This window comes from Mesocricetus auratus, unplaced genomic scaffold, assembly GCF_017639785.1.
Source record: "Mesocricetus auratus isolate SY011 unplaced genomic scaffold, BCM_Maur_2.0 Super-Scaffold_100010, whole genome shotgun sequence".
NCBI lineage: Eukaryota > Metazoa > Chordata > Mammalia > Rodentia > Cricetidae > Mesocricetus > Mesocricetus auratus.
In genome coordinates, this window is record NW_024429194.1 from 25,145,567 (window position 1) to 25,167,683 (window position 22,117).

At 43.2% G+C, this 22,117-nt stretch overlaps 2 protein-coding genes across 4 annotated transcripts in view; both read left to right on the forward strand.

Moving 5' to 3' along the window:
- Dner (delta/notch like EGF repeat containing) overlaps positions 1 to 7,267 on the forward strand; it is a 304,752-nt gene extending 297,485 nt beyond the window's left edge. The window contains exons 13-14 of the mRNA XM_040753181.1: positions 622 to 868; positions 6,221 to 7,267. Of these exons, the coding sequence (XP_040609115.1) occupies positions 622 to 868; positions 6,221 to 6,332 (359 nt within the window). The 3' untranslated portion in view covers positions 6,333 to 7,267. The remainder of the gene's footprint in view (positions 1 to 621; positions 869 to 6,220) is intronic.
- A 13,294-nt stretch (positions 7,268 to 20,561) lies between these two features.
- Pid1 (phosphotyrosine interaction domain containing 1) overlaps positions 20,562 to 22,117 on the forward strand; it is a 294,006-nt gene continuing 292,450 nt past the window's right edge. For all 3 annotated transcript variants that reach the window (XM_040753184.1, XM_040753185.1, XM_040753187.1), the window contains exon 1: positions 20,562 to 20,744. Coding sequence is in view for 1 of the 3 variants with exons in the window: in XM_040753187.1 (XP_040609121.1) it covers positions 20,736 to 20,744 (9 nt within the window). In the remaining 2 variants the exon portion in view is untranslated. The remainder of the gene's footprint in view (positions 20,745 to 22,117) is intronic.

The window sequence follows — 22,117 nt, forward strand, 5'->3', positions numbered from 1 at the left end:
CCAGAAGTGTCAAGTACCATTTTGCAGCCTCCATTTCTGTGTTCTCGACAATTGTGGTTTCTGTCATTTAGAAATAATATTTGCAAAAGGTAGAATTGTGTTTTGAAAATGACTATGGAGTTAATTACTTTTATGGCTATGATACACTATCTGAAGAGAAGCAACATCCAGAAGGAAGGCTTTATTTTGGCTCTTAGTCGGAGGGGAGACAGTCCATCATGGGGGAAAGCACATGCAGCAAGGAAGCAAAGTGTGGTGAACAGGAAGTGGGACTGTGGTAAAAACAACTTCAAGCTCCACACCCACGGTGACTCTATACTTCTTGTAAGGCTATCTGTTTAAGGTTCCACATCCTTCCCCAAACCATTCCATCAACTGGGAGCCAAGTGTTCAAACACATGGTCCTTCAGTGGCATTTCAAAGCTGAACCAAAATAGGTGTATTCTTGGTTTTTCTTTATAATTTTTCAGTGACTCTTAATGTTAAAGATATTAAATCTTGATTTGGATTATTCACAGAAAATAATCTTTCCCAGTTTCGATTACCCTTATGTGGAATTAGTGCTGTAGCATGCTGACGGCGACAATTCATCCTGTGCCATTGCTCTCTCTCTGCCTTCAGACCTGCAGTGGAAGTCTGGGCACATGGCTGAGAGTCTCACCAACATGCCCCGGCACTCACTCTACATCATCATCGGAGCCCTCTGTGTGGCCTTCGTGCTCATGCTCATCATCCTGATTGTGGGCATCTGCCGCATCAGCCGCATCGAGTACCAGGGCTCCTCCCGGCCAGCCTATGAGGAATTCTACAACTGCCGCAGCATCGACAGCGAGTTCAGCAATGCCATTGCGTCCATCCGGCATGCCAGGTAAGCTCCAGGGGTCTGCAGTGAGGGAGACATCACACCTGGCCTCCCAGGTTATGATATCATTAAGACTCTACAGCCATAAGGGAGGGTCTTAAAAAATAAAACACAGACTGAACAAGGTAATGAAGACAGAGCTCTAGCCCATTTCATGAGCAGCCCTTTAAACCCACACCTGGCTTTGTTTACATAGAATATATTCATGCATTCAATTTGTGTTGATCTGCAACTATACACATTATTTTTCATCACTGGGCATTGGACATTTTAAAAAATATATCTCTGTGTGTTCATGTGCATGTATAGGTATGGATGCCTGTGCATGTAACTTCTCTCCCCCCCCTCTGTGTGTGTGTGTGTGTGTGTGTATGTGTGTGTGTACATGCATCTGTATACATGTGCCTTTGTGAAGATGTACATAGAGCCCAGGAGAGGGTGTAGTATCCCTGGGAGCTGGAGTTGCAGGTAGTTTTGAGCTACCTGAAGCCAAACTCCAGTTCTCCATGAGAGCAGCAAGGGCTCTTTTTTTTCTGAGACAAGGTTTCTCTGTGTTGCTTTGGAGCCTTCCTGAAATTCGCTCTGTAGGCTAGGCTGGTCTCGAACTCACAGAGATCTGCCTGCCTCTGCCTCCCAAATGCTGGGATTAAAGGTGTGTACTACCAATGCCCGGCTGAGCAGCAAGGACTCTTAACATCTCTCCAGCTCCTTGGGGTTGGTATCGAGAGTGTGGCTGTGGAAACTGTTGGCAGTATTGTCTTTATTAGGATGGTGTGTCAGTAAAGACACAAACAGGCGCCATATCTGTAGAGTGGCAGCAGGAGATAGGAGGTTCGGAGTCTCCCTTCCCCAAGGGGAAGTTCCCCAATCTAGGTTTCACACTTTACAGTGACTTTGTTGCCGCAGAAACAGGACTAGAGCCCGTTTCCAGGGAGAGGAGCCAGGGATGTGAATTTGGATGACTTGGAGCATCTGCCTCAGTGCCCCACTGGAGCTGCACCCTGGGGTTCATGTGACTGTGAGCAGAGGAACTAGTAGACTCAAGACCCGCCCGCATGGCTGTGTACCTGGATGCTTCCTCTCAGGGTTCGCTCCAGCAACCCAGCTTCCAGGAAGCCCAGGACCAATCTACACAAGCCCCACGGTTAATTTAAACCTCTCCTTTCAGTCTTGCCTCTCCGACAGGTCCTGGCACATAGCAAATGTCACAAAAATCTGAAGTCTGACATGAATGGATGATCTCAGTTTGTGTTGGAATAGGATGTTCTATCTTGTCTGAGTCCCCAAGTACTGTGGTCCCAGCCAACAGGACTAGTTCCAGTATCCTAAATCACTGGACTGGAGGCAGAGGATGCAAAGAAGAGTGGAGAGCTGATTAGATTCCTTGGTGCTGAAGTCTCCTCTCTTGTACTCCTGGAACAACTTAGCTTATAGGACGAAGAGTATACAGTATAATACTTGGATGTTTGGGAGATCCAGAAGTGAGAGTTATCTATCTTAGAGGATCTGTGGCTAACAACCTTTGTGACTCCCCAAGTGGCACATCAGGTCCAGATCATTTGAGAGGAATGCTGTGGAGTACAATGATTCTACAGCTCTCTGGAAGATAACTGAATACTCAGGCAGGGAAGAAGAGACGTGATAGCATTCACAAACCTGATTCCTATTTGTTGCTCATCTTTATCAAAATTCACAGTGCATAATCCTAGCCAGCGAGCTCCAGTATCCTGTAGTAATTACAGAGGAAAATAGTCCACAGGAAGGCCACGCCTTCCCTAGGATCTGGAATTCAGGATTATTTCTTGTCTGAAGGGCTCTGCAGCTACAACCTGATCTGCAGCCTGCCATGAAGAGGCTGTAGCCAGACCTCTGGCAAATTGGCCCTCTTTGCTCTCTGTTCCTGGAAACGGGCTCTAGGAAGAATGTGGCCAAACTCAGTCCTCTTGATGTTGCCTTCTCTCTGGTTTCCAAACATAGCCTATAGTAAATGCCCATTTCACAGGCTGTTTCCTGGTTGCTAGTCTGGAAGTGATACTGAGTTGAAATAGCCCAGTGGTCACATAAGACACATTCCAAGTGGGTCACCTGAGATGTTCATGAGGGATCAAGAAAACATCTGGCACCTCTGGTATCAGCTATCAGATGGATTGAGAAGGCATTTATTCTCCTTTGTCCCAGAAGCTTTGTCCCACCCAGATGCTTTGCTTACACTCAGGTAGTAGAGCGATTGTCACTATCAGCAGGGGCAGATCCATGGCTCGCCATGTCTAGACAGTGAGGTCACATCTTGGTGCCTAGGTCTATCACCTAGAAGTGTTTACCTACAGAAAACAGGAAGAGGAGAACAGAAAGGCATATTCTCTTGTCCTCAAATACCAAACCTTCAGATCCAGGCCTTGCTAATGATCAGATCCACCTGATATTCTTTATGGTGTTGTTTTTACCACTTTCAGGAAACTCTGAGCTAGGAGAATGTGCCTTTTTTTCTGCCTTATTCATGACTGGCTGTAGTGTCTTTTGTTCTTTCAGAGAATGAGTACTGAGACCAACTAGGGTGACCACCTGTAGCCCATTGGCTGCGTATGGCTCAGGATAGCTATAAATGTAGTCCAGTACAAAATTGTAAACTTGTTTAAAACATGTATATGTATGTGCATATGTATATGTATGTGTATATGTATATGCATATATATAGTCCTTTTGTTGGTTTGTTTTGATAAATTGTGTGATTCTCGAGTGTGAGCTTGTAGATGAAAATGTAGCATGGAGAAGCAAAAAGGAGGGTACCTCTCTTGAGAGTCTCTGGAATGGCAGTATATAGGGGTCACACTGGGAGCACAAGGCCAGTTCTGAGGAACAGAGGAGATGTGGAAGGCAGTCAGAGTTTCAGCATGACTGTTCATAGCCGTTAAGGCAGCACCTTGGGGAAAAGGAGTGCCCACTAGTTAGGGACTTGAAGTACCGGGATGGCAGCTCCTAGTCTGTGGGTCCACTCTTCTTGTCTTAGGCATGATTCTTGCTAATTTCAAAGAACATTGAATAAACGTTAGCAGGTCGAGGATCTACTTGTCTCATCCAACTGTTTATGACCTTACCCAGCTTTTGTCACCAGCATGACACTTTCTGACGCATGCAAATGATTTCACTGGCATTGTGCCACCTAACCAAGCAAGTGAGTCTGGACACAAGGCAAGGTGCCCCACTCATACATGCTCTTTGCACACGTGCAAGTGAGTGGGTCTAGCCTTTGACTGTCATGCTCAGTGGATCTGCAACACTCTTTCTCAAACTTTCCTTATCAGTCTTCAGTACTATGGTGACATTTAAGTTCTTAGTCATTTGAATCACTGCTTGTTAAAACATGGCACAGAGACATCTAATTTTCCAGGTTTTGAGAAGACAGAATCTTTTTCTACCTGAAACCATATAACAAGTGGCTTTAAAAGGGTGCATTGAGCTTGTTCAGTTGTTTGCATTGCTTTTCTTTTGGCCAAACAATCTATTAATTTAGTCAGCTAATGCATATGATTCATTCTCATATCAAAGTTCTCACAGGAAAATATCGCAGGGTCACCAGGCTACGGGCAAAGGAAGCTCTCAAGTTGTTAGTCCCCTCCCCTGAAATCATCACTGTTATTATAAATGCATCTAGCTATTTTATGAAAAATAATATGTCAAAATTTTCTATCCTTGAGTAGCTTCCTATGTTTTTGCTTGAGAAAAGTATAGAATTTAGCAAGCATTATGGTATGGCTACTTTTCCTATCCCAGGATTGCATGGGCCTCATTCAGGCAGATTTACAGGCTATATGTTGAGGTTCAACTCCACATCAAGGTCAACACAGTTTGTGGGTGTTCAGTGAGGAAGGTTACTATGAGTTTGGAACTACCCTGGGCTGTATAGCAAATTCCAGACCAGCCTAGGCTACAGAGTGAGACCTTATCTCGAACCTGTCTTCCAACCCCCCAAATCAAATCTTACGAAGAGTGCTTCCAACCTCCCAAATCAAATCTTATGAAGAGTGCTCTCGTTCTCATTCCCTACTCACTCCTACTTTTTATCTCTGTATGTGAGAAAGCAGACATTCAATAGGTAGCAAGGAAAGAGAGAGAAGAGGATGGGGGAGGGAGCCATGGTAAGTAAGCTCCTCTAATTCCTTGGAGACCTTTCCTAACCTTTTCAAAATTTAAGGTGGTTTTTTTTCTAATCTCTTTTTAATGAGCCCTGTTGGAAGTAAAACAAGTTATTTTTTTAAAGCCATATATAAGAAGAAGAAACCATGGTAGGTTCCCATGGAAGGCTTTACACTGTTTTACTCCAGAGGCTTTGGGGAAAGTGAGGTCTCAACTAGGAAGAGACCACCCAGAAGTTGAACTGGCCATGTTTTAATAATTATTCTCTGAAGACTGGTTTGGCAGAAAGTCTTGCACTTGGAGTTTTGACTCCTCTGGCTTCTGGGCGTCACTCCTGCTGCTGCGACGACACCGTCAATATGCGTAGGTCTGTTGAGACAATAACTTGGTATTCAGAAAAAAGCATACTCCTGGGGCTGAGGGAACTGAAGGGTGGGATTTGATGGTGAGCCCTGGCAGCATCTGTGGACATTGGTTGTTGGTCGTTTCTTTGCGCAGTGCTTTTTGTGTTGGAATTTCAGATGACCTCAGAGTTTTTCCCACTTTCCCCCTCCAAACCCCCAGGGGAGATGCTGTCTGAGTGCTACTTGGGGACGATTGCCTGCCATTGTGCATGCTAGTCATGAGAGTGGATGTAAAACAAAACCGTCTCTCCACATTTTTATGGGTCTTGAAGAAAAGGAGAAATGGATACACGTTTTCTTAAATCTGGCATGGAGTTGTCCTGCCTGACTTGCCAAGATTTAACCTGGATGCTTTAGCATTTATCCAATTTGCCTCCTGAACTAAAGACTAATGCTTATTCCCTTTCAGTGTTAATATCAGGATGCCTCAAGTTTTTTTATACATGATAAAGAATATGCTTGGAGAGTATTCTTATAGTTTCACTAGATTCTTGAGTGTTACTTTTTGTATGTAATGTATATATGCACACATATATGCTTGTATGAGTGTATGTGTGCTACATGTAGGTATGGGAGTGTATGCATGTGCATTGTATGTAGGTTATGCTTGTGTATGTGTATGTTGTATGTAGTTATGTGTGTGTGTATATATGTGAGTGTGTGTAGGCCGGAAGTCCATGAGCAGCTACTTTCTTGGTTGTTCTGTCTACTAAGTTTTGAGTCAGGGTCTTTCACCGAAAGATTCCTACCACTCACCTTTAATAGAACCTGGAATCCAATACTCATTTGTAACCAGGATCCGCTCTGTCTGTGATTCCAGGTTTGGGAAGAAATCTCGGCCTGCGATGTACGATGTGACTCCCATTGCCTACGAGGATTACAGCCCTGACGACAAGCCCTTGGTCACCCTGATTAAAACAAAAGATTTGTAATCTTCTTTTTTTGGATTATTTTTCAAAAAAGATGAGATACTAAGATCATTTAAATATTTTTAAGAAAATTAAAAAGCTTAAGAAATTTAAAAAATGTTAGCTGCTCACGAGTTTTCAGTAGATTACCGAGGAACTAAGTTTCTGCAGCTTTTAGTTTGAAAAAAAAAGTATTTTAAAAAACCCAGAATTTGTGAAATCCATAGATCATGTTTTAATGTACCTTCAGCTCTCAAAACTGTCTGCTTTGACAAGTATGGGTTCTTTTGACAGTAGACCCTACCATGAAACCCAGATGGACTTCTGTGGTTGTGACAAGTTAAGTCTTGCATAGGAAGAGTTTCTTTTGACATGTGAGTGCTGGCTTTCCGAGTAGAGTTAGGAAAATAAGTAGCATTATGATGCATAATTCAGTATAATTGTTACTTAATATGACGTGATGTCTGAGATGTTTGTTTTGTGAAAAAGAAACCTAGTTACATTTATTATTCCTAACCCGAATGAGATTAGCCTCTGCCTTATTCTGTGCATGGGTAAGTAACTTATTTTCTGCATTGTTCTGTTGAACTCTGAGGAAATGTTCTTTCAAGTTTGTTTTAGTTATTTTTGTAACAATCCTTGAACTTGACCTTGTAAACACAAACAAGGGAAGGGTCTAGGGAGGCGAACACTGATCAGTTTCAACCTATATATCTATATTTTTCCTTTTAAAAGTCAAGTGTTTTTCTTTTTAATTGTGAGTGGATTAAATTACGTTGCAGGTGTTTCTTGCTAAGAGGTAGTGACATGTAAGAGGTGCCGGTCCCTTCTGTGGTGTTTCTCATAGTGCACCTTTATTTATACCCAAGACATTTTTGTGGCTGTATTTGATTGATATGTGCTTCTTATGATTCTTGCTAATTTCAAAGAATATTGAATAAACGTTAGCAGGTCGAGGATCTACTTGTCTCATTCTTTAAAAAATAACCTGAAATGTTTCAATGACTGTCAGCCCATCCAACTGTTTATGACATTTAAAAAGCCCGAGGAACAGCTTAGATATGGTTTGAATGTATCTCTAAGAAGTTCATGTATTAAAAGCATGATCCCCAATAATTGACTTGGGACTTTTAAGAGGGTGTGACTTGGGGAGAGGTCTTTAAGATGGAGGCTAAAGTAATTCTCTCAAAAAACTGTTACAAGATAGTTCAGATCCTGAATGTCTTTCTGGCTTCCTTTATGACACCATGACTCCCACCGTTAAGACACCATCCACCATGAGTCCTTCACAGAGGACTACCTGATCTTGGAATCTGAGCCTCTATTTAGAGCTAAATAGGCCCCTCTTTTTTTTTTTTTAATAAAACTAGCTCACATTGGATATTTTGTTTTAGGACTACCACGGCATCTCTGGCTGCCAGGGCCATTCTCTCCACTCTTGGCATCTTTATCACTTCCTAATGCATGAACTTACAGAGGTAAATAAAACCGATTTATTGAGGGTTGCGATGAAAATGACAAACTCACAAAATACAGAGAAGGGTTGAAGCTGCTGCCAATCCCTTGCTGCTTCTCTGCTGTTTGGGTCTCCCTCACACCAAGCAGGAGCCAGAGCAAGCACTTGTGATCCTGTCCTTCGGCTTTTAAATTGTCACGTAGGTAGATAAGACCACGCCTTAGGACTTGATGCTCCCAACATCATTGGATAAACTGATCAAAATCCTACAACTTCCTCATGGTAGGTGCTGTTTGTCAACATGAAGATTGGGACGAGAATCAGAGAAATTCTTGTCTAAAGCCATGAATCTGCATTTGCTCATGAGATGCAGGTTGTGTCAATGTTGAACCAACATGAGATCCAAGGACATCTCTGCTCATAATAGGCAAATACCTCAAGAAATATCTTCCGTGCTGCTCCTCTTTGTAGGTGGAATGAAATTGCCCCCAGAGAACAGCTCCTCACCTTTAGAAACCTGAAGGCAGTTTAGAGTCGCTATGCATCCGACATTTTTTTTGAGCAGGGGATGTATCTTTAACTTCACGTGGAACCATTTGATAAGGTCAAAAGATATTGGGAAATCAGGTGCGAGGGCGGGCATTAAGGAAAAAGTAATTTCAGATGCTTCTCCATTTCTTGCTACCCTCAGAACATCTGTCCCTCATTTAACAAATGACATAACAGTACACCTACACCCTAATTATTAAACAATGCAGTGCAATATGCTAGCATTCTAAGTGTTTGGAAATAAAGCAAGGATAAAATATTAACTATCTTAGTTACATAACTTCTAGAAACACACTGCAGAGTCGTTTCAGATAAAGACACCTGCATGGATGACAGGAGAGGGCCTGGCAACACTGGCTTACTACAACTCTATTTCTATGGATTTTTCCTCAGTGCTCCAGAGTAGTGTCCATAGGGCTGCATGTCCTCTCAGGTCATTTTCACCCTCTCTGACTCTCTCTCTCTCTCTCTCTCTCTCTCTCTCTCTCTCTCTCTCTCTCTCTCTCTCTCTCTCTCTCTGTCTCTGTCTCTGTCTCTCTCTCTCTCTTCTGTTTCTTTGGCTGTCTGCATGCCTCTGTCTCTCTCCTCTCTCTGTCTTTGTGTGTTGTATGCAGGGGAGTGCCCACACATGTGGAAGCCCCAGAAAGGTGTCAGGTGTCCTCTTCTGTCACCCTCCACTTTTCCTCTTGAGATGAGTTCTGGAGATCACCAGTTCTTTGGCTAGGCTGGCCAGTCAGCAGTCCCAGGCATCCTTGTCTTACCCCCTATTGCTGCATGGGCCTTATAGGAAAGTGAGGGCATACTGTGCTCTTACCTGGTTGCTGGGGATCCAAACCCAGGTTCCCAAGCTTGAACAGTAAGTTCTCTTGCTTGCAAAGCCATGTCCTCCACCATGGTGGATTCCCACCTCACAGAGCACTAATTCTGGGATGAGAAGATGTGAACAAGAGTTACAGAGAAGAATCCTAGCTTGCAAGTTTGGCTTACTTTATACCAGCCTTTTGTCTAGTAAGCAAATACATGTATGATTATCCATCTATGAACATACTGAAGGGAAGATGAATCCTGACCTATGGCAATGTATTTATAGCAGAGCAGATTAAAACTTTGTTTTAATCATTTACTTGAAAATGGCTTTGGACAAGTAACGGTGTGTGCTTAAGCTTCACAGTTTGGAAAAGAGATCTTGATAATAATAGAGCAGACTGCATGCATGTTGTGTTTGCCACTTTCAGTATATGTGAAGCATTCAGCATGTCTTTTGTTACTATGGTTGCTGGTGTTCTTATTTTTAGATGTGGCTATTATCACAAAGTAGGTTAATTTATGCTTTTTGATGGTAAGTGCCTGTGGCCCACAGTGTTTCCTGCTGTGCTCACAGTGTTGCAGCAGGGAGCATCTTCTCCAAGGTGTCAAGTCCTCCAGAACCACACTGAAGTTGTCACTCTGTACTACCCATGAAGTCAGCATTTGATAAGCAAGACTAACTGTGCTTGGGATCGCAGGAGCTTGTGATGGCTTCTGACTTTGTGGGGTCAAGTCAACTTTGTTCTATTCACTTGCTCCCACAAAGCTGTATGGACAGGCATAGTTCTAGTCTACAATGGCAAAGCAGAGTCTCCACAATGCTGTATGGATAGTTTACAAATGGTACAGTAGTGTGTCCATAAGGTTGTATGGACAAGCATAGCTATAGTCTATAAATGATGCACTAGTATCTCCACAATGCTGTATGGACAGACAAAACTCTAGTCTGTCGCACCTGCTGTGCGGCCTGCATCCAAGAATGTAGCGAGGTGGTCGGGATAGATGACACAGAGACTGGTCGGTTGTTTTAAGAAAACTTTATGCTTCCCAAGTCAGCTTAGGAGGAGACCCCAGTCCGCTTAGGAGAGCTCTCAGGAGAAGTCTCAGGAGAAGTCTCTGGCGAAATCTCTGGAGAAGTCTCTCCAAGAAAAAAGAGCTTCCCTTTTTTAAGGACTTTTGCCATCCATTTACATACCATTCTTTCCACTTCTCACCCTCCTGGCTGGTGGTTTAATCTCCGGCCCCAGAATCGGGGAGACACCACAGGGGGCAGGGACAGGAAGAGGCATCTAGCCGTAGGGGGTGTGACAGTCATGGTATTTCAGTGAGCAAGCCCTTATCTGAGCCCTATGAAGCTTTAAAGCACTGAATTGTTTCCAGTAAACATTACACAGATGCCTGCTCCCAGGCCGAAGGGGAAGTGGGTTTCTGCTCAAGGTCTGGTGTCCCCACAATTCACCCCTTTTTATTTTTAAATGAGGCACTCCTGTCTTAGGTCAAGTAGGGTCACCCTCCCTAGCCCGTCTTTGGGGGACCTTGAACCCCTGTTAGGTGGGAGTGGGTCTTCCCCACAAGTTGCCCGTCATAAGAGCGCCCCAACTTTAAAATCATTTGTAATAAGGCTTTATGGCTATCGGGATTGCCATGGGCTAAGGCACTTTGAACTCAGCATGAAGCCAGAATGCCTACTGTCACTGTTACCATTCCTAGGACCCCCACTGACATAGCGCCTCTCTGTCATCTGCCCATCCCCCCCCCCCCCAATCTGGGCCATAGCATTTTACCACCAGCCTTTCTTTGCTACAAGGGTGATTTATAGTTACAATTTGAAGGTCAAAACAGTGGTAAAGTTTACAATCATTTTAAGATCTACTTAGGAAAGCATTAGAGAGTGCACTTGCACAGATACATTAGGTACAATCATTGATGTTACACATGTAGCATTATAAAAAATATGAACAAGAGGCTTGTTGTACTATTTACAGAGTACCAATTTGTTCCTGTGGTGATGTAGTCTGTCGATTTAATGTCAGTAGTATCAGCCGAACATGCAACCCGAGTCAAAGTCTTTTTGTCGCACCAGGACAAACCATATTTCTCCAGAAAAACACATTGTGATTCCAAAAACAGGAACTACCGAGTTTGATATTTCAAGTGACCATGTCCTGTTTAAATACTGAAAAGAGGCTTTTGTCATTCATCACAGTCCATACCAATGTCCAAATGTTTTAAATGGGTCTTTTTTCCCCCAAAGGGAAAAGCTGGCAAAATGAATTCTGTTGTTTTAAGGTGTATCAAAGGCTAGCTGCTAATCTTTCAGTTTTGTTGGCTTTGGGATGAAAACTCACGGGTCCAGGAGGTTGATGTAGCAAGCCTGATGAGACACTGAAATCTCGAACTGACTGTTTTATTTCTCTCTCGGGCTGTAGATTTGATGACATCAAGGGTTAGGAGCACTGATTTAGGAGATCTCGAACTGGCTTGAGCAGGCTCCCACGGTCTCAGGTCCAGTTTTCTCTGCTCCATGTATCTCACCAGATGTTGTGACTGCTACTGAAGCTTTATTTTTTTCCTGTAAGAAAACACAAACATGCCCTCGACCCCATATTAGGGTCTTCTCTACTGTCTAGTGTATGGATGTTTCCATTTGGCCTGAGTAATAGTTATTTAACTTTTATTATGTCAGAATCTGTCTGAAGCAGATTCCTCACTGGCATATTTTATAAATATTTAAATGAGGAGTGGATTATTTAATGAATCATGTGGAGACTGGGGACATTACTCCCTTTTATTTTTAAATTTTGTTTGAACTGTTGAAGTTGGACCATAACAGTAGAAGGATTTGTCTACCCACCTTAGTCAACTATCTAGGTGAATTGGGATCACTATTTAAAGTATTAGTAGATGTCCTTTAAAAGGGACATAACCATTAAGTACCTTTGAGAATCATTTAAGGATTGTAAACTATACTATGTCCCAAATAGTCCTTTTTTTTTTTTCTAACCTGTAGCTCTCACTAGCTGACAAGGCCTCGTTTGTATCTGAACTGACAAGGCCTAATTTGCATCTACACAGACACCTTTGGGGGTGGGGGCCTGCCAAAGTGGCAGGACAGTTCCCTGAAAAAAACTCTCTTTCTCTCTCTCTCTCTCTCTGACTGGCTCTGAGGGCTTAACTTGAATTTTTTTGTTAAAATATTAACCGACTGACTGGATGTTTCTTTTGGCTATATCTAAATCGATTTAGGTAGTTTTTAACTGTTTGAAGGGATTTAAGTATCCCTTTAATCATATCCAAGGCAATTAGAACAGTTGCTTTTGTCAACATTTACGCATTTACATTTCACACTTCATACATACTGACGTGGCCACGTCCATACACACAGACCATGCATACATATCTCTCCCTGCCTAGGTTATGATTAGTTTGTTGAACTGAAACTTCTTTAACAGAACAATTTCAGTCAATCTTTGAATTAAAACAAAAGGTTGAAAAAGTCCTGTATGTCCCTCGTCATTTCTTCATTAGAGAAGTTTTGAGCTATACTCAGGGGCTACAGCCATACCCACTCCTTGTAATTCTGTAGATGCAAAGTGGAAAGGCCAGGCTTTTGCCAAAAGTTTTTAGAGATGACTCACAAAATTCAATAACCTACCCTATATAAATGTAACCAAACATTTTTACTTTATATACCTTTGCCTTTTTCTTTACTGAATACTAATACCTCATTTATTAACTGTTCCCAATTTTTTAATTAACTTTAAACTTGTATCAATAACCTACCCCATATAAATGTAAACAGTTTTTATATATCTTTGTCTTTTTCTTTACTGAATACTAATACCTCATTTATTAACTGTTACCAGTTTATTTAATTTACCCATCTTTATTCTATCTTTCCATTGAGGATGATCCTCCAATCTACCCTCCAACTGAGGGCAACTTCTTATCTTAGGTTTCCTTTTTTTTTGACCTTTGTTAGGTGAGGGCCTAGACATTTAATCCAATCCACCCTTTAACTGAGGGTGATCTCTTAGGTTTCCTTTTTTTTTTTTGACCTTTGTCAGGCAAGGGCCTATACATTTAATCTGGTACCCCTAGCTTGGTACCCCCTTTTTAATACATACTTATAGCCTTACTTGTTGGTTATCCTTTTATATCTCTGAGTTTTCCTTTACTTTTTTGACCTTAGTGGATTAGGTGAAAGACTGGAGATTTCTTATTTTACCCTCCCTTTTTTTTTTTTTTTTGACTGGGTTTTTTTTTTTTTTATCCTTTTGGAGGCTGTCCTGGAACTCCCTCTATATACAAGGATGGCCTCCATCCTACCTACCTCTGCCTCTCGAGTGTTGGGATTAAAGGCATATGTCACCAACACCTGACTCTAAAGATCATAGTGAACATCCTTTTAATCTGGGACATTTAAGTCTCCCCCAGTAATGAACCATGGACTTGCACGTTTAATCCATTTTAAAAAGCCTTTCAAGGTTTTAGACTTTACTGTAGTCCCATGTCCTTTAAGTAACTTTTTAACTTGATACTGTAATTTGAGCTTCCCAGAACTATTTCCCATGGTTTCTTTTCTTTTCTTTTTTTTTTTCCCAATCTGTCCCTGGCCAGAAAAAGAGACGAACCCGCTCACTTACCTCGCTTTCACGATCTCGGTGGGACCTCCAATTGTCGCACCTGCTGTGCGGCCTGCATCCAAGAATGTAGCGAGGTGGTCGGGATAGATGACACAGAGACTGGTCGGTTGTTTTAAGAAAACTTTATGCTTCCCAAGTCAGCTTAGGAGGAGACCCCAGTCCGCTTAGGAGAGCTCTCAGGAGAAATCTCAGGAGAAGTCTCTGGCGAAATCTCTGGAGAAGTCTCTCCAAGAAAAAAGAGCTTCCCTTTTTAAGGACTTTTGCCATCCATTTACATACCATTCTTTCCACTTCTCACCCTCCTGGCTGGTGGTTTAATCTCCGGCCCCAGAATCGGGGAGACACCACAGGGGGCAGGGACAGGAAGAGGCATCTAGCCGTAGGGGGTGTGACAGTCATGGTATTTCAGTGAGCAAGCCCTTATCTGAGCCCTATGAAGCTTTAAAGCACTGAATTGTTTCCAGTAAACATTACACAGATGCCTGCTCCCAGGCCAAAGGGGAAGTGGGTTTCTGCTCAAGGTCTGGTGTCCCCACACTAGACTACAAATGGTGCACTGGTGTCTCTATAATGTGGTATGGACCTGCATAGCTCTAGTCTTCAAATGGTGCTGTAATGTCTCCAGCCCACTGGGGAGGGATTTTCTAAGCTCCCCTTTCTTGTAGTGAAGTGGAAGTGATACACCAGTAAGTTGTTTCCCAAGGTCCTTGGCAATTGGGTGCTCATTTCTCCATATACCTGCAGTCTCTACTTAGCACAAGGAGGCTTCTAATTCCTGTCCTCAGATTGCCAACCTTTGTCTTTGCCAAGTAGTCTTTCTATTCTAGTGGCTTCTGCTTGATTCCATGAGGCTATATGTAGAAATTGTAATTTGAATGATTTTCTCTGGTAATCTTCTCCACCAGAACTGGGGGGGGGGTGGTTAGATCCTTTTCTCAAATGATGTTCTACAACAAGCTTTAAAAAATTTTAGGCACAAGTACATCAAAATCAGAATTTTTAGTCATGATAGATTTTACGGCTTATTAGCAGGGACAGAGGTGAAGGGACACAACAAGGAAAGATATATGCTAATCACCAAGTTTTAAGTAGCTATTCATAACCACTCTGTACAGTGGGCTGCTGCCACCCCAGCTGTTCCTTGACCCCTCTTCCTGACACATCAGAGAGCAAGTAATGTCAAATGCTGTCTTCTCAGCTCCCTTTGTTCTTAGAGCTGAACACAAGGCTTTGGTGTTGGTCAGTGGGACCTTTAAGGAAATCTCCTGTGTGTTCCTAAAAGTATTTTACCCAAGGAGTGATGGGACTACTAGAGAATCCTTGGATATTTCCAATAAGGGGAACCCCAACACTCTCCTGCTACAACAGAAAGGATCTGGAGCTTTGTGTTCATCACAGCAGAATCCCATCATCTCTAATTTGACTCCACTGTTATTCACCTGCATCCTCCACAAAGAAGGTAAAAGTGGTTAATTTTGACTGGGTGTTGGTAAACTTGGATCCCATCCTTAGCTCTTCCCAGGCAACTCTCAGCTGAGGTGATTTCTCATATCTGCCTTGTTTTGGATGTCCTTAACAGTAGTATCGGCCAAGTATTGTATATATTGTTCTTCTGTGTACACTTGTGGATGTTTGACTCACAACCAACCAGGGTCTATAGTTTTGGGAGGCCATAGAGATCTAATGTGGGTTTCATCTCATCCTATCAAGGGTACATGCTGTCAACATGACTTATCTACCTTACCTTCTGAAGCAGTGTTTGCCAAGCTTCTCTACCATAAAAGTATTCCACATTACCCTCTTTCTCTACTCTTTGTATGCAGTGACCCCATTTAAGTAATGGGGAGTTATGGCTACATCATTAAGGGCAATATCTCCATAAATTATTTGAAATTCTGCTTGGGAGATTTATTTATTCTCTTACCTATGATTTATTTATACCAGAATGGATTTATGGTTATTACTATTTTGGAGTATATTATTGACATTGAGAACATCAAGTGGCAACTGTATTACTGATTTGGCGTGCCCCCATCTTGGTGTATGTGCATGTGCATGAATGTGCTTACCAGCTTTTGCTTCCTGGCATAAGAAAATGCTCAAGGTCAGTTTTTCCAATTTCTGCCCCAACCTCAAATCAGCCATGGTCTTTTAATGTCAGCGAGTAACTCCTATGGAAGAGTGCTTCCCAATTTGATTAAGCAAAAATATTCCAGATCCCCTAGAGAATTCCTTTCATTAGCAGACTTAAATATGAAAAATGACTCAATTATTATTTTGCTGTTCACTGATGAACAACGTGGGAGCTCTCATTTCTTCCTTGCTATTCAAATAGCTACATCTTAGGCAGCAAAGTCAAAAATACTGACTCGTTTGACCTTTGTAAAGTTGACTAGCATCTCCCTGTCTGACCAGCATCCACAGTGGATGTGGTCCGTAGGATAGGTGGCTGCACCCTTCTCAGCCAGCGCTGTGCATATTCCCTTCACATATGGGTCACATGTGAGTGTGTTCCTCCACAGAGTGACTCTGGTTTATTAAACTTTAGTAAATTACAGTGTGGGGCATTGTCTTCACCATCCAGCACATCTTTTGTTCTAATTGATCAAATAGCGCAGCGAAAGATGATCTACAGAAGAGAGAGAAGAGTGTATGTCAGAGAACAATTAATATACTATAGACTTTGTATGAAGGAGAACCTCACACTAAGGCACTAACATGGCACCACTGGGCATGTGCAAAGCCTTGGCAAGCTTCCTGTTCCTTGCATCTGTTGACCTAGCGGGTATTGAGGTTAATAAAAGAATATTACTACTTAAGTTGCTTCAATTAATTATTTTTTTAGATTTTTTATTTAAATTAGAAACAATCTTTTTTTAGATATCAATCCCAGTTCCTTCTCCCTTCCCTCCTCCCATGCCCCCCCATCCCCCTTCTGCTTCCTAGGGAGGGTGAAGCCTTCCATGGAAATCATCAATGTCTATTACATCATTTGGGGGCAAGGCCTAGGCCCTCCCCTGTGTGTCTAGGCTGAGGGAGTATCCCAAATTAATTATTTTCTTATACAAACTACTATACCTTGTATATGTTGGATTCTATAGACTTTATTCATGGCTTAAGGGAACCCCCCCTCTCTCTGTCTGTCTGTGTGTGTCTGTTTGTCTATTTCTCCCTCTCTCCCTCTCATACACAATCAATGATCTGGTTTCCATTGAAAACTTATACTGTCCATATGACAGCAAATGGCTGAAATGGAAGTGAAGCCTTCTAGGTCAAGGGGCACACTCCTGGCTTCGTTGTAACCCTGTCATTGACAATTGAGTCATTTCCCACTTATGACCTATTTTTCCAACTCCTTTTGCTTCATGTTCCTGTTCCTCTGTGGATATGCACTACTCTGCAGCTAAGCAATCGAAGAAAGTAGAGGAGCACTGTGTGGAGCTTGCAGGGGGTAGTAGTACTTCATTGCGGAAGTGAAGTTTGTTTGATCAATAAATACAAAAACACCTGATGAAGTGGTGGCCTCATGCTGCCTTCCAGGCACCTGGGGATGTTTAAGCTTAAGATCTCAGGACAAAATTAGTGATTTTTTTGGGGGGGAGGCATTCGAGACAGGATTTCTCTGTGACTTTGCAGGCTGTCCTGGAACTAGGTCTTGTAGACCAGGCTGGTCTCCAACTCACAGTGAACTGCCTGCCTCTGCCTCCTTAGTGCCAGGATTAAAGGTGTGTGCCACCAGTTCCTGGTACTAGATTAGTGATTTTAAAAACTTTTTTAAAAGGAATTTGTCCTCTCAAGATACATTTCATGGAAGCAAGGTGTGGGGAAGATGTATGAAGTCTCAGGTGGGCTCACATTCTCCCTGAGGAGCTGAAGGACAGCCAGATTGCCATATCAAAGGAGGCCAGAAACAGCTGCCACAGTACAACCCACTACTTCTCTTCTGTGTATGTGTCTGTCCAAGAGCGAGAAAAGCATGGTTTTAGAAAGTTCCATACAAGAGTATTTACAGTTATTTTATATACAGTGGTCTGTGGTGACGTCTTGCCTGTAAAATAAAGCCTTTCTGAGGGTCAGAGGGAAATGCTGAGAGATCACAGAGAAAGGAGTAAGTCAGGCCACACTTGCCTCCTTTGCATCTCAGCAGACAAGAGAGCGATTTCCTGTTTCTCCTTTCTTATGTCCTGTTTCTGCCCAGCTACCTCACTTCCTGCCTGTCTGTACAGACCTCCAGACCTCTATGGTTAGTGTGTGCAAGCTCCATTCTCTGCCCTCAGACAGCCTTTATTTGTGCAAGCCAGATATCACCACAGCGGTCCCGGGATTCTACAAAAGCACTTCAAAGGAAATGACAGAGCTTGTGAGACACAGCAATGCATTTACATCCTGCAGGTGAGAACACCAAACAGCAAGTCTCATCAGAGGAGGGAGCGAGACTTCCATTCCTGTGAAATACCAGACTGGGAAAAAAATCTAATTATAGTGATAAAAATCCAAATGGCAGGCATTTGCCTCTGGAGACTGAAGGTGGGAAGCCTGTGAAAGGGGCCTGTAGGAATAGTCCATACTGGAATTTTAGAGACAGTAGAAAAACAACAAACAAACAAACAACACTTGCCACATGCAGACCAAGGAGAGATGTGAGATCTAAATAAATATTAAAACATCAAGAAAGCTTAAAAAGATAGGACCACTAAAAAAATTTAATAGAATGGGTAAGATTGAAGACAGGGAGGTAGTTGAGGCAGAGGGCTTCTAGAGGGCGATCTGGATAGGGAGGGGGAAATGCCCCATGCTGGGGAAAGGGGGGCACAGGACAGGGATTTGTGTTGAACTGTGACTATGGAGACTGCTCAGAGAGGAAAGAGCTTGCTCTGGAAGCCTGATGCCCAGACTACACCGTGTAAAACAGATACAGTCATCTATGTATGCATGATCCTAGCATTCTCCTCTGAAGGGATGGGGGAAAGAGGCAGGAGAGTCATCGGAAGCTCATGGGATGGCCAGCCTGGCCTCTGCATCTGGGATTGTCCCATGACCTTTCCGACACTTACACTCAGGCAAGACACACACACACACACACACACACACACACACACACACACAGAGGGAGAGAGAGACAGAGACAGAGACAGAGAGACAGATTGAATAGACTGTCTTAGGAACTTCAGTTGCTGGACAGAGTGAGAAGCTTCTTGGTTTTATAATGTAAGTTTTGCCCAAATGAATTTTCACATTGGTTATTTAAATTTCCTAATCTGCAGATTAAAATTTCTCCCACAAACACATTTCCTGGCTGTGGGAGGGCAGAAGAGGCCAACAGACAATCAATTGTCATTTTCCTGCTGGCTTCATTGAAAACTCCAAAGGGCTAAAGAGAATGAATGCTCACAAAATTGAAATCCTTTTCTTATTAAACTACCCTGTGTGGAAAACACTCGACGGGCAAATTATCTTTTAATAAGGCAATTTCCTGCTTTCTCAACCCAAAAGGGCCCTGAACAATTTGAAATTCAAATATTGTGGCTTCCTTCTACTGAAGCCAAGCAACGCTCGCAAGCCCTTCTGAAATGTGGCTCCCACTGGGAATTTCGAGTTAACTCATGGGAGGAACAGTCCTTCTCACAGACAAGCTTCTGTGGAACCCGGTGCAAAGGGCATATGAGGCACACAATGGGGTCTTATCTGAGCGAAGTCTGAGGCAGACTTAACCCCAACACACGTGTTCATGTGTCCTACTGCTTACAAAGACAGTGTCTGTCTGTCTTACACACACACACACACACACACACACACACACACACACACACACACACACACACACACACACGGCACTTGGGCTGGTTCGTTCTTTGCTGGAGGCTGTCTTAAGCCTTGCAGAATGCCGGACAACATCTCTGTCTTCTTAGCACTGGATACCAGCAGTCCCTCTCAGCTAAGGTGACCAACATTGACTCTGGAGATCAATGGAGTAGCCTTTGGGTAGTAAATGACGTCACTGAGCAGACACACTGTCCTTCCCTTGGAGCCTCTTCCTGCTGTCCATCTGTTCACTCGTTCCGTCTCCTTCATTCCATTCCTTCGCCCACTCAGACTGCAAACCTACCCAGAACCCCACTGTGTGCCTGATGGACAGGTTCTCAAATGCCCCCCCACCCCCACCTGTGTGTGTGGCACACCTGTCTAGGTATGGATGCTGGCAGTGTGCTACTCACTCTGAAATACCTTGCTTCTTGATGATATTAGAGAGATTGAAGGTTTTCTTTGTGAGAACATGCCATGCACTCAATAGTCCACCGGAGATTCTCAGGGTTTATTAAAGCCAGCTTCATACTGGATGGAGTTCTAAGAGGTTTGTACAAATCCTATCCCTTAATCCTTACCATGACTCTTTGAGATACGAATCTTTATTACTGCCTGTCTTGAGAGGGGAACTAAGATCTAGAGAGTTTATATAGCTTCCCAAGGCCCCTCAGTTTTAAAGACACAGAGCCATTTTAGGACCCTCTTACTGGTCACCACCCACCTACCCATCCACCCAGGGGTCTTCAGCCTTTTGACTTTTCAACATGACATTGTCATTTCCAAATACATTGGGACCTGCTCTGGTTAGCTTAAACTGTCAGCTCGATCCAAACTAGATTCACCTGACAACAAAGTCTCACGTGAGGGATTATGCTGTTATCAGGTTGGGCTGTGGACACACCTGTGGGGAATCATCTTGAGATGAACAGAGTCTCTATGGTTGTGGGTGGGTCCTTTTCATGGGCTGGTCCTGGGACTGAAGAGTGAAGAAAACTAGCTGAGCAGAAGCAGCAGCTAGCCGGTGATGTGCACATTAGGTTTTCTCTGTTCTTGACTGTGGACATGATATGAACAGTAGTCTCTGGCACCTGCCTCTGTGACTTCCCTGCAATGATGGATTGTAACTTGGAGTTGCAAGTCAAATGAACCCTTTCATCCTCCAAGATGCTTTTGGTAAGGCTATTTTAATCAAGGTTACAGAAATGAAGCCAGGACAGGCACATTTGTAGCTATCCTGGGAATCCTGACTGTGGTGATATATTGTTTATGATTTATTAAAGCCACTGGAGATCAAAATAGCAAAGTAGCCATACTAGTTATCTATAGAAGCTAGGCACACACCTTTAATTCCAAGACTCAGGATTAAGAGGTAGATAGATCCCTGCTGGATCAAGGCCACACTGACTACACAAAATTGATCCAGTCCTAAAAGATACAGATCACACAAAGGTGATCTCAGCACCTGGGATCACATGCCTTTAATCCCAGCACTAGGGAGGTGGAGACCGGAAGATATGGTTGGGCAGAGAAAGAGATATAAGGAGGAGGAGACAGAAATTAAGAGTCTTTTGCCTCTGAGGATTTGTGGAGACAGGACTGCCATTTCAGATGTGTAGAGGTAAGATCTACTGACTTGGCTGCTTTGCTTCTCTGATCTTCAGCTTGCAGCTTGAGCACCAATATCTGTCTCTGGCTCTTTTATTTATCGTGCTACACCTGACCCTTCCTAATTATATCATGCCGTAAGCAAATATTCACAGAATACCTCCTATGTGTTGTCAAGCCAGTCTCTCAAGCTTTGCTATGTGAGGGATGGTGAAGACACCGGGATAGCAGATGGGGTAGGACGGGCCCACAGCTATGGATGGATGCCACACTTTGCCCAGGAATGTGGTGCTGCATCTCTGAATAACTCTGGGTACAGACAAGCCATGCTGAGTCTCAGGTGGCAAGGCAGAGAGTCTGAACTAACTCTGGGTTTCCTGTGCCAGTTGTCTGTGCAGAGGGCATTTTCTATGAGCTAGCAGATCCTCCCATACTGACTTGGCTAAACTGTTGTGGGCAGATGAGATGTTTGCAATCATGTCTCTCAACCTTCCCTTTGCAGATCAGCTAGGGGAGACCCAGGAGACCCAGAGAATGGTGGCTTTACTAAGACTTATGGGACAGGATGCTATTAAAAGCCACCAAGAGAGTCACAAGCTAGGAGTAATACCACATTTTCTGGCACATGGTTTGCATCCCATAAGCCACTCACTTTTCCTCCATGGTTTTCACTGGCCACACAGAAGTCAGCTGGGTACATGGAAGATATTTGGGGCAGAGGGAAGTGACTAAGGATCCTGGAGAGATAATTTATCTCTGTAGTTTACTACATGAACACTATGATGCAACTCACAGAGTCTTCCAGAAGCATCAGCTCAGAACTCAGGGGATCATAGACAAAATACTTTGAGCACAGGGCAGCGTTCCTATGCAGGGGGGCAGGTGGCAGAGGCTAGAATGTCGACAACCAGGCACTGCTCCCTATGTGTTAAAGGTTGCTG